General features: G+C 39.5%; 2 protein-coding genes across 10 annotated transcripts in view; one reads left to right on the top strand and one right to left on the bottom strand.

Moving 5' to 3' along the window:
• The window catches only part of Cog5 (component of oligomeric golgi complex 5), a 316,280-nt gene extending 303,974 nt beyond the window's left edge, over nucleotides 1-12,306 (bottom strand). For 5 of the 6 annotated variants that reach the window (XM_087206494.1, XM_087206496.1, XM_087206495.1 and 2 more), the window contains exons 1-3: nucleotides 12,144-12,306; nucleotides 3,985-4,124; nucleotides 1,199-1,256 (exon numbers count right to left, since the gene is read on the bottom strand). In XM_087206494.1, coding sequence (XP_087062620.1) covers nucleotides 1,199-1,256; nucleotides 3,985-4,124; nucleotides 12,144-12,237 — 292 coding nt within the window. In that variant the 5' untranslated portion in view covers nucleotides 12,238-12,306. Of the gene's footprint in view, nucleotides 1-1,198; nucleotides 1,257-3,984; nucleotides 4,125-10,558; nucleotides 11,134-12,143 lie in introns of those variants that run through there. The other variant, XM_087206498.1, reaches the window with a different exon arrangement.
• Nucleotides 12,307-12,317: 11 nt separating this feature from the next.
• The window catches only part of LOC101703428 (tRNA-dihydrouridine(20a/20b) synthase [NAD(P)+]-like), a 65,727-nt gene continuing 64,074 nt past the window's right edge, over nucleotides 12,318-13,970 (top strand). For 2 of the 4 annotated variants that reach the window (XM_087206503.1, XM_004839661.4), the window contains exon 1: nucleotides 12,318-12,495. The gene's annotated coding sequence lies outside the window, so the exon portion shown is untranslated. The other 2 variants (XM_087206502.1, XM_021253917.2) reach the window with 2 other exon arrangements.

Below are 13,970 nucleotides of genomic sequence, written 5' to 3'. Positions count from 1 at the left end.
CATAGGAATTCAAAGAAGCCAGCCTTCAGAATTCTACACACCCATTTACTGGACAGTCCTTCTAACTCAGTCTAAATATATTTATAGTTTGGTGGTACCAGGGATCACACCCAAGGGCTCACACATGGTAGGCACTCTACCACTGAGCATATTCCCAGTTCTAACAGCTGTCCTTAAAGAGCACTCTGGGAAAAACAAGCACATAATAGAACTAAAATTTCCAATACTTGGTTAATCAGTACTAGAGCACCTTAATTTACCCAAGAACACAGTCAGATACCCATCCAAGATTTTCAAATAACAGTCAAACCTTCATTTCCCAAAATATTAAGTTCTACACCAGTATGTCTTGTAAACACTGTACATGCTGAGAATAAATACCTTTGAGTGCATGAGAAATACCAGAAGCATTAAAGAACGTTGTATAACAGAAACAATACCCTCCCTCTTTAACAATCTGAGCAACACAGGGAAATATCAGTTTTTCCTGTGATGGGCAATGATTAATAACACTAATCACAACACAAGTAATAACCGTAAAACACAACAGTAACATTTCACATTTATGAGCTATAGTTTAATCAAGAGAATGAAAAATTCATAAATGATTTAGTCATACCAAAATAAGAGGAATTATACAAATCAAAATTCAATGTATTGTTATTTACTATACATTCATTGAAAAAAGTTTCAAAGAAAAACTCCATGAAAGCAAAAAATGAAAAATTTAAGCCTACATCCACAACTACTCACTCTGGCGGTGCTGACATTTTTGTGATTTTAATTAACATTTATAGATGCACTATGTGCAGGCATTATTTTAAGCATTTTGCCAATGCATTTAATACTCAGAATAATGCCATCTTGATATATAGGAATACTGTTTTATATGTAGAAAAGGTTAAATAACTTCCCCTAAGCAATATATCCAGTAAGCAGTAAGAATTTAAATCCAGGTAGTTTAACCCAGGAGTCAGAAAAATTTCATTACACTTTTACTGGAACACAGCCACATATACTCATTTACATGTTATCCGGCTGGCTGCTTTCAGCCCATTATGGTCAGAGTTTGGTAGCTACGACAGAGACTGGATGGCCTGCAAAATCTAAAAATATTTACTATCTGATGCCCAACAGAAAAAGCTTGCCAATCTCTGGGGTAGCTCTATTTAATCTATAATTGTTGATAGAAGCTTACCTTCCAAAGACTCAATCCCAGTTGCTTGTGCCAGTAAATCTTCATGTCTTGCAACAACCTGAAAATCAAGAATGAATAAAAAGCATTTACTCTGATTACTATTACACATTTTTTTCTGTACCCAACAGAGTTGAATTAAAGGTCTCACTTAGTGTATAAAGGGGATAGGTAATAATACAAAAGGAAAACAAAGGTATGCTTGAGATGAGTAATTAACAGGAACACACACACACATTTATTGTTCAACACACAACCCTATTTTAACCTAGTTGAGCTACAAAAACAAAACACTGTAAACTTGGTAATTTATAAACAACAGAGATTTATTATTCATAGGTTTGGAAGGAGAGAAGTACAAGATCAAGGTGCCAGCAAATTCAGTATCTGGTGGGCACCAATTTTCACCACAAATGGTGCCTTCCATGTGTTCTCACATGGTAGATGAACAAGCTCCCCTGGGCCTCTCTAACAAGGGCACTAATCACATGCCAAAAGTTCCACTTGTTTGTTTTCCCCCAGTACTGAGGATTGAATTCAGGGCCTTTGCACGGAGGTACATCTCCAGCCCTTTTGTTATTTGAGAAAAGATCTCCCTAAATCACTAAGTTGCCCAGGCTGGGCTTGAATTTACAATTCTCCTGCCTCCCAGAATGCTAGACTACAGACATGTGTCACCACACCCAGTTCCACCTCTTAATACTGTCACATCGAGGGTTAAGTTTCAGCATACACGTTTTGGGAGAACAAACTTTCAGACCACAACAAGCCCCCTGCCTTCCTAATGAGATAGCAAGTGGAGGTATACCAGAAATGGGAAAATCAGCTAATTCCAGACATGCTTTTCCTTTAAAGAATGTTTAAATTCTCTTGGCTCTTGAATTTAATTCATCATCAGCAAGGCCATATATCCTAATCTGGAAAGATAAAGCACTCAATACCCATCTATCTCTGAACATCTCCCTGCTTCCACTTTCCTAGTGTCACAGCAAATGCCCCTCTCTGTAAAAGATGGTTATTTTCATGGAAATTAGGGCAATGTGAATATTTACAACAAAACAAAAATGTTAAAAATCCCCGGAAAGGTTGAAAAGCCTAAAAGTACAATCTCATAGACCCTCTTGCAGCCAATCATATAAATTTCTAAGAGATGTAAGAAACAGAAGAAAGATGCAAGCTGTTTTCCTGTTTCTGTTCCAGCTAGTAAGCAAGATTTGGAGACACGGGGATTGAGAGACAGTGGAAAGACCTATATTCATCATTTAAGTGTCTGCTCTCCAGGTATCTAGAAGCAGCGCTTCAGCAATGGCACTGGAGGTGACTGCACGAGCTCACAGGCCTCCACCCATCATCAATGGTACTTCAACTCAACCCAATAACTGACAATTTCACAAGCAACTCAATTCTCTGTTTTAAATACCTAAAATGGTTTCTATTTCCTGCACTAAGTTCTCAATGATAGTAAATCTTTTGCACTTTTAATCTCACTGATATGCTAAATTATTGTATTGTATTTTAGTCAGTCAGCATTATCCCAATTTCGCATCGATAGAAAATCACAGGAGGTTCACATCTCAAACTGCAAGTCAGAGACCTTCTCTACCTCACATTCTAAGTCCTCTCCCATCTAGGAGACAGTAAACAAATTTCACATTCTTACTGATACTTGCACAGAAAGGACTACATGCAAAGAATAAGGAAAATAATAAATACAAAAGAACAAAAATAGTTTTAAATGGATCTTGCAAAAAGCAACCCCCTGACAATTCCAAGCGCAATGAAGTATATTCTCTCCTTCTCCCACAGATACCTTGCATTTCTGTATTTAAAATGGGCATTCTTTGTCTTTATCTACCACTGATCTGAGTCCATGAATGTGTTCTATTAATTTCTCTATTTTTATGACCTAACCCAAAGCTTGACAATTACAGTGACTTCTAAGTATTTGTCATGAACTCTGAATGTTTAATCAGAATTTTCAAGTTAAAGTGACTTTACAAGTCACATCTCAAGTCTTCTAAGCTGCTGTTTTAATGGATTTTTAAAAACCTAAGGCACAAACAGGTTAAATGGCTAGATCTCATGATATATCAGATCTAGGTTTCTTGGTAAATAGTTATTTCTTTGTACATTTGTTACTCATCTAAATATTAACTCCTCAGACAAAAGGCAGTACTACAAAGTGCATCATAAAACCAACCAGAATAAACATTATAGAAATGTAGAATAGGAAAAAAGCTTCAAGATTCTGTACTGCAATCTCCTCTTCCTTAGTCATTCCAGCCCATAAAAATAAAACAAAAAACAAGGTTCAAAGACATTAAGTGATATGAAAGTCAATTAACATTATGGCTAGATTATTGTGTTCAACTGACCCCACTTATCAACTTTCTATTATTTCAGCAAATGTTATACTTTGTGCTAACAAACTATGAACTACCAACATAACATCCCAATTTTCTTATTCACACTGTTCTATTCGCAAAATTCCATTTTCTATTATCTTTATCAAAGACCTCCTTTTTTGCCCTCTATATTCACTGCACATTAATTTTTGTGGTGAACAGGAAGAATGAATAAAAGCTTTTGGAGAAGTAAATATATTATTTTCAACTAGCAAAAAGTAGTTTACAGAAAACTGCAAAAATGTAGTTTGGAAAATAAGTCACATTGGTAAGTCATGCATTTATTCAGGGAAATACACGATGAGACTTAACAAGGAAATTACACAAAGGCTAAATTATCACTTTAGACTGAATAATCTGCATGATCCAGAAGATCAGAATTACCTGTAGGTGTAGTTCTTTATCCAACTGACTGATTCCTTGTGCAACTTTCGCTAGTTGTTCAGCAATTACAGCTTGATGAATAGATTGGGAAGTATAAATCTTTACATCAAAGTGTTCATTTAAAAAGTCACGGTAACACTCTAGGGGAAAAAATAAGAAAAATTCCTTCATTACCCTGTAGTAAACCATCTTTTAAACAACAAAACAATCACAATCATACTTAATATGTTTTGACATCTTCCTAGGGAGTAAAAATTATTGTAAATGCTTCCCATGATAACAAGAAAGAAGTGGAGCAGGCAACTGCAAAAAAAAAAAACAAAACGGGGCGGGGGGGAGGGGTCTCAATGGCAAGTTCATCATGTGCCAGGCACTGGCCTACGCATTTTATTCTTCACATACTTCCTCGTTCAATCCTCACACTTCCCTGTCGGAACTATCATTTTCCCCAGTTTATATATGAGCAACAAGCACCAATACAGCATGGAACCTGTCCAATGAATGCCACTGTCTGGGATTTCAACCCAGGAATTCTAGCTGCAGAACCCATACTCTGAACCACTCTGCTATACTCCTAAATGCTTACTTTTATACACAACTAAAATGAAGGAAAACACAATTATTAACCACAGCATTTATTCCAAGAAAACAAGGTTATTGCAAGGAAGAACACAACAGAGAGATCAGTCATAATATTTAAAACCTCACAGTAATAAAAACTCTACCAACTAAGAAAACCCTAGTATCTGATGGGTTCACCATCGAATTTTACTGGAACTTCAGAGAACTAACACCAGTATTACTCAAACTCTTCTGTGAAACTGAAAGGGAAGGGGCAGTGCCAAACTCATTCTTCGAAGGCAGCATTACCCTGATACCAAAACCGGACAAGAACTCAACACCACCACCAACAAAAAACCTACAAGCCAATATCCTTGATGATCATAGATGCAAAAATAGTCAACAAGATAAGGTCAAACACAGTGCAAGTCAGCTTCATCTTAGGGATGCAAGGATGGCACAACACAGATGTGATACAACACATAAATAGAAGAAAAATCACATAATCATCTCAGTAGATCAGAAAAGCCTATGACCAAATCTAACATACCTTCATGACAAAAACCTTGACAAACCTCACATCAAATGACCCAGTTAAAAAATGGGCAAATAAGGCCAGGGATTTAGCTGGGCCAGGGATTTAGCTCAGTGGCACTGTGACTGCCTTGCAAGCACAATGTCCTGAGTTCGATCCCCGGTACTGGAAAAAAAAGTAAATGGGCAAATGAAATGAAGACACTTCTCAAAAGAAGTACTAAGGGCCAAAAAGTACATGAAAAAAAGTTTAACATTTTTGGCCATTAGAGAAATCCAAATCAAAACTCCGAGACTCCATCTTACTCCAGACAGACTGGCTGTCATCAAGGACACACACAGACAAACACACACAGAGCTGGAGGTAATGCTTCTGGACTGTTGGTGAGAATGTAAACGACTACTTACAATCACTAAGCAAATCACTATGAAGATTCCTCAAAAACTAAAACTACAGGGCCGGGGATTTAGCTCAGTGGTTCTGCCGCTTGCCTCGCAAGCACAAAGACCCGAGTTTGATCCCTGGTACCAAAAAAACCCAAAAAACTAAAACTACAAACTCCATTTGACCCACCTATACTTCTCCTGGGTATCTTCCTGAAAAAGTTAAAGACATACTAGTGATGTATGCATACCAATGTATACACCAGTGCGATTTACAATAAATTATGAAACAGCCTAGATGCCCAACAACAGATGAATGGATAAAGAAAATGTGGTATATATACAAACAATGGAGTATTGTTCAATCACCAAGAAGGATAAATTTGAGTCACTTGTAGAAAAATGAATGGATCTTGAGACTATAATCTTTTTGTCTTTTGAGACAAGATCTAGCCCTGTAGTTCAGGCTGGTCTTGAACACACTATGTGGCCCAGCCAGGCCTCAAACCCACAGCAATCCTCCTGCTTCAGCCTCCTCAGTGCTGGGATTACAGGCATGCCCCACCATACCATCTGAGACTATAATCTTAAGTGAAATAAATCAGATACAGATAGTTAAACATTGCATGCATTGTCTTATATGAGAAACCCAAAACATAAATAAAGAGTAAAATGAGAGAGATGGTAGGAAACAAGGAGACAGACCTTTTGAAAATGAGGAAGGGGATCCGGGAAGAGAGGAGAGAAGAGGGTGGATCAAAAATAATCAAGCCATTATATACATACATATATATATTTATATGTATATATACAAATATACATACGTATGTATATGTATATATACGTATATATATTTGTGTGTGAACCAATTCCCCAAAACAAATGTAATTACATATGTAATTATGAATGTAAATACATATAGAAAATATGAAAGGGAAAAATTATAACCTCAGATACTGCTAAATTGATGCCAAAATATTGTTATATAACAATAAAGTGAATCTGGAATTTTAATAAAAATAGGCAAATGTATAAATGTTACTGAAATTTGGGATTTATGGGTGATATAAGTACAATGGTGCTAGATGCTAAAAAGACAGCTTTGTAGAAGGAATCCACAAATCTATGGGTGAAAAAAAGGGAGAGAATTGAAAGTTTAAAATAGATATACAGAACTGAGCTCAAGGTACGTACAGTACATACCACAACCTCCTAATCAGATATGAGATATGGATAAGGCTGCCTGTCAGAGATTATGAAACAATCCAAACACAGCACTTTTAAGAATACTTCCACTACCAATATTCACTATAGTGGAAGCCAGAGAGTAAGGTCTTTGTTTATCCCCAGGGCCTGAACAATACCAGACACATGGCACATGCTCAGTTTCTGTTGAATTAATGTCAACATTAACGTCAGCTGACATGTATATGTCAGCTGAAAGTATCATTCTGCTAAAGGCAAATTCATTCTTCATTATTCTCAAAATGGACTAAAATAAAAGACATTAATACTTTGACCTTCATTCTGCAAATGATATTTCCTTCCAATCTGCCAATTCATTCTCAGAATTAAGAATCCTCCCAGACAAAATGGAGAAGGCCATTCCAAGAACAAGAAAGGTTTACTACAGCAATGCTGTGGTCATTAAATTTGATATGTCAACTTGAGTAACTCTACCTAGCAGACTAGTAAAGTTCTGTGTGTGTGGATGGTTGACATGTAGGCCATAAAATGAAGAAGAAAGACCCAATCCTGAAAGTGGGTAGCAGCAACTAATAGGTTTGTAGCTTTCGTGGACTAAAGGAGAAATAAGGAAGTCTCCCTTTTTTCTTCAGGAGAGCTCTGGTCTTCACTGCTGCCTTCGGAAGTTGGTCCCTGGTTCCTCAGGCTTCTAGCGCAGACATCTTCAGCTTTCCAAGACAGACTCACACAGGCAACTGCAGAGCGCCTCGGGCCTTCAACCACTACAGGTTCCTCCAGCTCTCGGGCTCACAGATGACCATTTTAGGTTTCTCCACCTCTGATTCCAGAAAAGGCCACTGAGTCTCCTCTTCCGATCCCATAAGCCTTCCTAATAAATCCCTTCTATAACTGTACATATACTTTGCATTCATCCCGTCCCTCTAGTGAACCCTAATACAAATGTCATGGCATACTTTGACAAATAAGAGGAATCATGACTTCAGCATGTCCACATGATGGAATAAATGTATTGGGCAGAAAGAGTAAAGAACGATAGATGACACTCCAAAGGAAGGTTGGTGAACATTTTGAAAAGCAGCCTATCCAAAATAGTCTCTGTATAGCCCTTTAAGGTTTTGAAAGCCAAGAACAAGCACTGTCAGCCTTGTATTCTACAATAATTTTGGCAGTAGTGTGAAGCCTGATGGAAAAGGGATTAGTTACACAGCAGTGTGGAGTTGGCTCTTGTTGGCTTCTGGCAGCCAAATATTAGATTTTCAACAATTCTCTGTGCTAGATGACATCATTTGTAAATATCTTAAAACTGACCACAAGGAGAGTATTTACCCATGGCGAGACTATTTATGCCATGGAAATAGGCCAGCACCCCCAAAATCAGGGCTTTTTCTATTTTCACAGAAAGCTGGTTTATCAGCACACATACCCATGGAGTGGAGCCACGTCAGCCAGTACAGTACAATACCACATTAACAGCCCAAGGTACATAGTAAAGGTCTCAATAAGACAGTCATTAAGATTGCCAAAGAATGGGCTGGGGATTTAACTCAGTGGCACCATGCCTGCCTGGCAAGTGCAAGGTCCCGAGTTCAATCCCTGGTACCCGGACCAAAAAAAAAAAAAAGAATGTCAAAGAAGTGACAAACCCCACAAATATCCAGACATAGCAATAATGCGTAGGGCTTAATGACAAATTGAAAACAGGTAACTAGCTAGAGCATATCAAGATTGATTTCCAAGTTTCTAGATTAAACAACTGATAATAGGAAATTCAGTTTTGCATTCAATGAGGCTATAGGTGTTAAATACACAAAAGTGAACTTGAACAAAGCTCTACTTTCAAGGAACACAATCTTACACGAGGTACAAGCATGTGTTTCACTGAATACATATAATAAGTGGTAACAGACTACCACAGGAAAAGATTAAAGGAGTGGAAAAAAATTTTTTTGATAAGTACAAGCTTGTTCTATTTGTTCAAATATCAGTTTTCTTGGGTAGAACTACTACTATTTATTCACTATCAAGATTAAAATTCCAGTTCAATGGTCAAAATATAGCTCTACTGTTCAGAAAAATATGGCTCTATAGCTCCGAAAAGCAGTAAGGACTACACTGAAATCACAGGCATGAGCTGGGTGTGGTGGCAGAGGCTGAGGCAGGAGGATCACTGGAAGTTTAAGGCCAGCCTGAACTAGATACTGAGACCCCGCCTCAAAAAAAAAAAAAATCATACCCACACTAAGACTAGATGACTTAGGAAGAAATATTAAAATGTGCGCATGAACACACACACACAGACACACAAAGTAGTAAAATAGGGAAGGTGGGAATTCAGAAGCCAGGTAAACACCAAAAAGTTGGGGATGGATAAAAAATAACAGCAATCAGAGACAAAGTAAGAAAAAGAAATAATCATGTTACGGTTTAAGTACAAGCTGTCCCCCAGGGTGCTAACATGGATTAGTCCATTGAGGAGTTCAGAACCAAATGTGCTTGCAAAAGCTGGAGCCTGGCTGAGGAAGTGGGTCACCATGGGGTGTACCTGTGAAGTATATAACTTTCCTCTGGCTCCTTCTCCTTCTGCTTCCTGGCTGCCATACAGTGACCAGTTTCTCTGCCTTATACTTTCGCCTGATTCTGCCTTTTAGCTAGCTAGCTATGGACTGAAATCTTTCAAACCATAAGCCAAAACGAACCTTTTCTAAGTTGTGTTTGGCAGGTATTTTGTCCCAGCAACAAAAAAGGTGATTAACATAATGGCTAATGCAAAAAGTAGGAACCGTTTAAAGAACATAAGTGGTCAGTGTGTCAAAAGACCTCTCACAGGGCCAGGGATTTAGCTCAGTGGAACCACAACTGCCTCACAAGTGCAAGGTCCTGAGTCCAATCCCCAGTACCAAGAAAAAAAATGACCTCTCACAGAGGAAACACAATGAAAGCTGAATGCTAGTATTGGATTTAGCATTTGAGGACTGACATTCCTTAAAGAGCCACATCAAAAAATAAAGACATAAAATAAATACATAAATAAAAGAGCCACGTCAAGAATGTTTCCCTTTTATGGCTTCTCATTTCTATGGGAGGCACACCAAACACTTCAAAAACTTTCAAACTATGCATCTGTTCACAGGCCCTATCAAGCCTGTTCCCCCTGACGTAGTGAATCACAGCGATGGAAATGCTTAATTCCTGAGGTATTTTGGAGGATACAGGGGGAGAACACTGAATTAGGGGCATACTGAGCTGAAAAGCACCTATGAGAAAGTGAAAATAGTACCTAGAGAACTAGGAATTAAAATTTTTAAAAAGCACAGAACCCATGAGACACATGAAAAGAAGTATTTCAAGAGAGCAGTCAAACCCTTTAGAAGTTCAAATAAGGACTAAAAATGTCCATTTGAGTTATGGCCAGGAAATCACTGGAAACCTTGGCAAAGTGATTTCAACGGCACAGAATGGAAGTGATTGGACATCTGAGGAGATAGGAAGAAAATTCAGACAACAGGAGGGATCCACTAGAATTAGGAGGAGGCAGACATTCCACTTCTATTGGTGAATATTCAGGGGGGAAAAGGAAGAAGAGATAGTATTAGGTTCAGGTTCAAAGGTTTGATGGTAGAAAAAGGAACAATTTCACATCTGAAACATTCTTATTTTTCTGTTGTGTTATGGGTTGCTTGTTTTAGGAAAGTTGAATATTACCTGTTGAGTGTGAAGGAAGGGATTTATAAAGAAGATTAAAGATTTATAAAGAGGATTTAAATAACCACAATGGAGAATGACAAAGATAATTAAACAGGAAAATACTGTACATAAGGCATAAGCGAGGACGATATATCTTTAAAAAACTGACTTTAACTCCTAGAATATGCATCCTACTGAAACATACACTGATTGTTTGGAATATGTTGTTCCTTCCACCTGTTCATCTGGAGAAATGCTAGTTACACTTCAAAGCTAACTCCAAGCCAGGCTTGGAGACACGTGGTTGCAATCCCAGCTTCTCAGGAGGCTGAAGCAGAAGGATCACAAGTTGGAGAACAGCCTGGGCAACTTAGTGAGACCCTGTACGAAAGTAAAATTTTAAAGAGATGAACATGTAACTCAGTGGTGGAGTGCTTGCCTAGCATGCCCAAGGCCCTAGGTTCCATCCACAGTACTGGGGAAAATAAAACTACTAGAAAGGTTTCCTTGATGCTCCCTAAACACTCCCCAACCCCTAGTTACCATCTTCTGGATTAATCCTTTTACTTCATACACAATCCTATTACTCCTCTATTACGATGCCTTTATACCCCTACAAGAGTATTTCCCCCTACTAGATGGTGAGCTACTGTAAAGTGGAAAATGCATTCATATCAAGAGTTCAAAACTTGGTGAAACTGTTTAATTAAGATACATTAGCGACCCTAACCTAAACACAAGCTACTTTAGAAAACATGATTAGTTTTAACAAAAGTATTCAAATGAGTACAAAAAAGGCAAGTAAGGCAATAATATTCAACAGAAAAATAATTTAGAACTTTACTTCAAAGACTTATAACCCACTTTGGCTTACAAATGTGTGCATATATTTCTTGCAGTGACGTTCAACTTTAAAAACATTTATTCTGCACCCACTGTATGCCAGGTACAGCTAGTAACACTGGATAAAGTTTCCTACAACAGAGCAGAAGGGATTAAGCCAAGTACACAAATTATTTTCATACAAGGTACAATGTGACTTCCATTAGAGAAAAATTAAAAGCAAGTAAGAAGAGCATTATGTTTACCCTTAGAAATTTGAACTTTATTCTGAAGAATAAAATATTCGGGGCATGTTAACTGGATTAATACAACTGAATGTGCTTTTCAAGTTATACTTAACTTATCTGGGGGAACTTCTCTCCAAAACTATCACTAAATCTGACTGTGTTCGACACCAGTGGAAATCCCAGCCCAAACAAATACTCTGAACTCTCCCATATCTCGTTGTGGATAACTGCCTTGTGTTTACAAAAAAAAAAAAAAAAAAAGCCGCCAAACGGAACACTCGTCCAGCCCAAGAATTTAATGGAGGTGTTTCCAGCTCTACGGTAAAACAAGCCCCTCTTTCGAAAGTGTCTTCCTTAACTGTCTCACACTTCTCTTGGGCTCGGATGCTTCGCCCTTCCGTCCAGAACTGCGGTAGCTGCCAACGCGGGCCTCTGCGCGCGGGGTCCTGCGACTTCAGGGAAGCCCCGGGCGCGAGGGGGACCGAGCTGAAATGGGGAGCCACCAGACGCGAGGAGCCAGACTTGGAAAAGGGGGTGGAAGTCGCCGGGATAACGCTACTAGGGCAGCCCCGGGACGACCGGGGGCCGTCGGAGGGGAGTGGACATGTCGAGAGCGGTAAACTTTGTGCACAGAGACGGGTTGAATCCATCACGGTGACCCAGGCACGGAACAGGACAGTTCCCCATGCCCCACGGCCAGGCCAGACCCCGACTCCTTACCGTCCCGCAGAAGCTCCCGCACAGTCGCTGCAGCCACTCCAGAACCCATACACCCCAGGCCCGCCACGGCAACGCCGCCGTCGCCACCTTCCATGTTGGCAGGTGCCGAGTTGTTGGCGTCAGCCGTCCGCGGCGGGACCGGCCCGCCCAGGTGATGACGCAGAATGCCGGCGCCGCCCGCCGCGCCAACACGTGACGCCTGGTGGCCTGCGGCCTTTCCGCACCCGCCTGGCCCGGGTCTCGTGGATAGGAGAGGCAGCGAGCGCGGAGGACCCGGGATTAAGGGCTCGACGCTCGAGGAGGACGAGACTACCAAGCTGAAGCTGTCCGCCGACTCCCGCCGCAGACCGAGGTGCGCCCTGGCGCCGGGAAGAATGAGGAGGAGGGCGCCGGAACGTGGACGCGGCGCTTAGCGCAAAAGCCAGGGCCCCGGGGCGCAGGACACTAGAGAGCGCAGAGGTTTCTGAGCGCTGGCTTCACGCCTTTATCTTTCTCTCCATTGACTGGCAATAAGTGGTTAATAAAGTGGCGGGAAAAGTTGCTAAACGCTGTTTTAAGGACTAAATAAACCTAAACGGCTCGAATACTCCTAACAACTCGTGAGCAAGTCTCATGCTACTATGCTTCCTCTCCGAGTTTTCCCTAATTTGTTTGATCTCAGCCGTGATGCAAATAGAATCGATTGTTCTTCAGGGAAGTCACATGAATTGCCCAGGGTAGTGTATTCTGTGAGTCACGTTAGATTTCATTATCCATAATACGCAGAATTAATTTTTTGTAATATTGTTAGTGGCGAATAGCATTGTCTGTGAATTACGGGTGTTATTTCCTCCTTAGCTTTTTTTTTTCTTTACACTGGAAGATTTTAGAGTACATAATATTCATACGGTGAAAAGTTTTGAGTCCCTGCCCTGCGTACCAGCAAACACAAGTTTGCAAACACAAGACGGAATTTGTACCCAAAAGGAGGTAGAAGGTAAGGTAGAAGCCTATTTCAACAGACGGTTGTGCCAGGTGCAGTGGAGTGTATGTATTTACTTCAGAAGTTTCAAGTTTGACTGCACATTGAAATCATGTAAAGAACATTTAATAATACCGATGCCTGCATCTCATAAACTCAGAGATTGAGATTTAATTGGCCTGAGATAGGACTTGGGCATCTTGATTCTTATACACTCCCAGGTCATTCTGATGTACAATCGAGGTTGAAAGCTACTGAATTATTCAGCAAATACATATTGAGGGAGACGTGCCTGCTATTTAATATGATTATAAGACTGAATAAAAATGAAATCATTCTTGCTTAAGCCACCAAAATGAGTTTGACATTAGACTCTTTCGTCTTTATTCTTCTGTGATGTTTTAAGACATTTATGCCTTCCTTTGTAATACTCTGGACTCTTGGTTTTTGAACCTCACTCTTCAGGGTTATTCTTCCCAGCTCCAAAATTCGTCTGTCGCAGTCTCCTTTGCAGTCTGTTTTCCTCTGTTGCTGAAATGTTGGTGCTTCAGAGGAGCTCTTAGAAGCTGTGGCATCTTTAAGTGCCTTGATCATGTTTTAGTTTTAACTTGTTACCTATGGTTAAAGACTTCCAATTTTGAAGAATTAGATCATGTAAAGTTAGCTTTTATCTGTTTCTGAGCTGCTAAGGTCAAAAATTTGAATATGAAAAGCAGAGATTGGAATATCAGAAGCATCAAACCCTAAAATGATCTAATTATTTTTCAGTACAGTGTAGCAACTATAAAACACTTAGAACTACATAATTTCATCACTTATAATTCATGGGAGTTTTATAAAAGTGATTTACTGATCAATGGTGATCA

This window comes from Heterocephalus glaber, unplaced genomic scaffold, assembly GCF_053883595.1.
Source record: "Heterocephalus glaber isolate CG9 unplaced genomic scaffold, H.glaber_assembly_v1.0 deba00000676, whole genome shotgun sequence".
NCBI lineage: Eukaryota > Metazoa > Chordata > Mammalia > Rodentia > Bathyergidae > Heterocephalus > Heterocephalus glaber.
The sequence above is the reverse complement of the archived record's forward strand: the minus strand, read 5'-3'. Positions and strand labels throughout refer to the sequence as shown.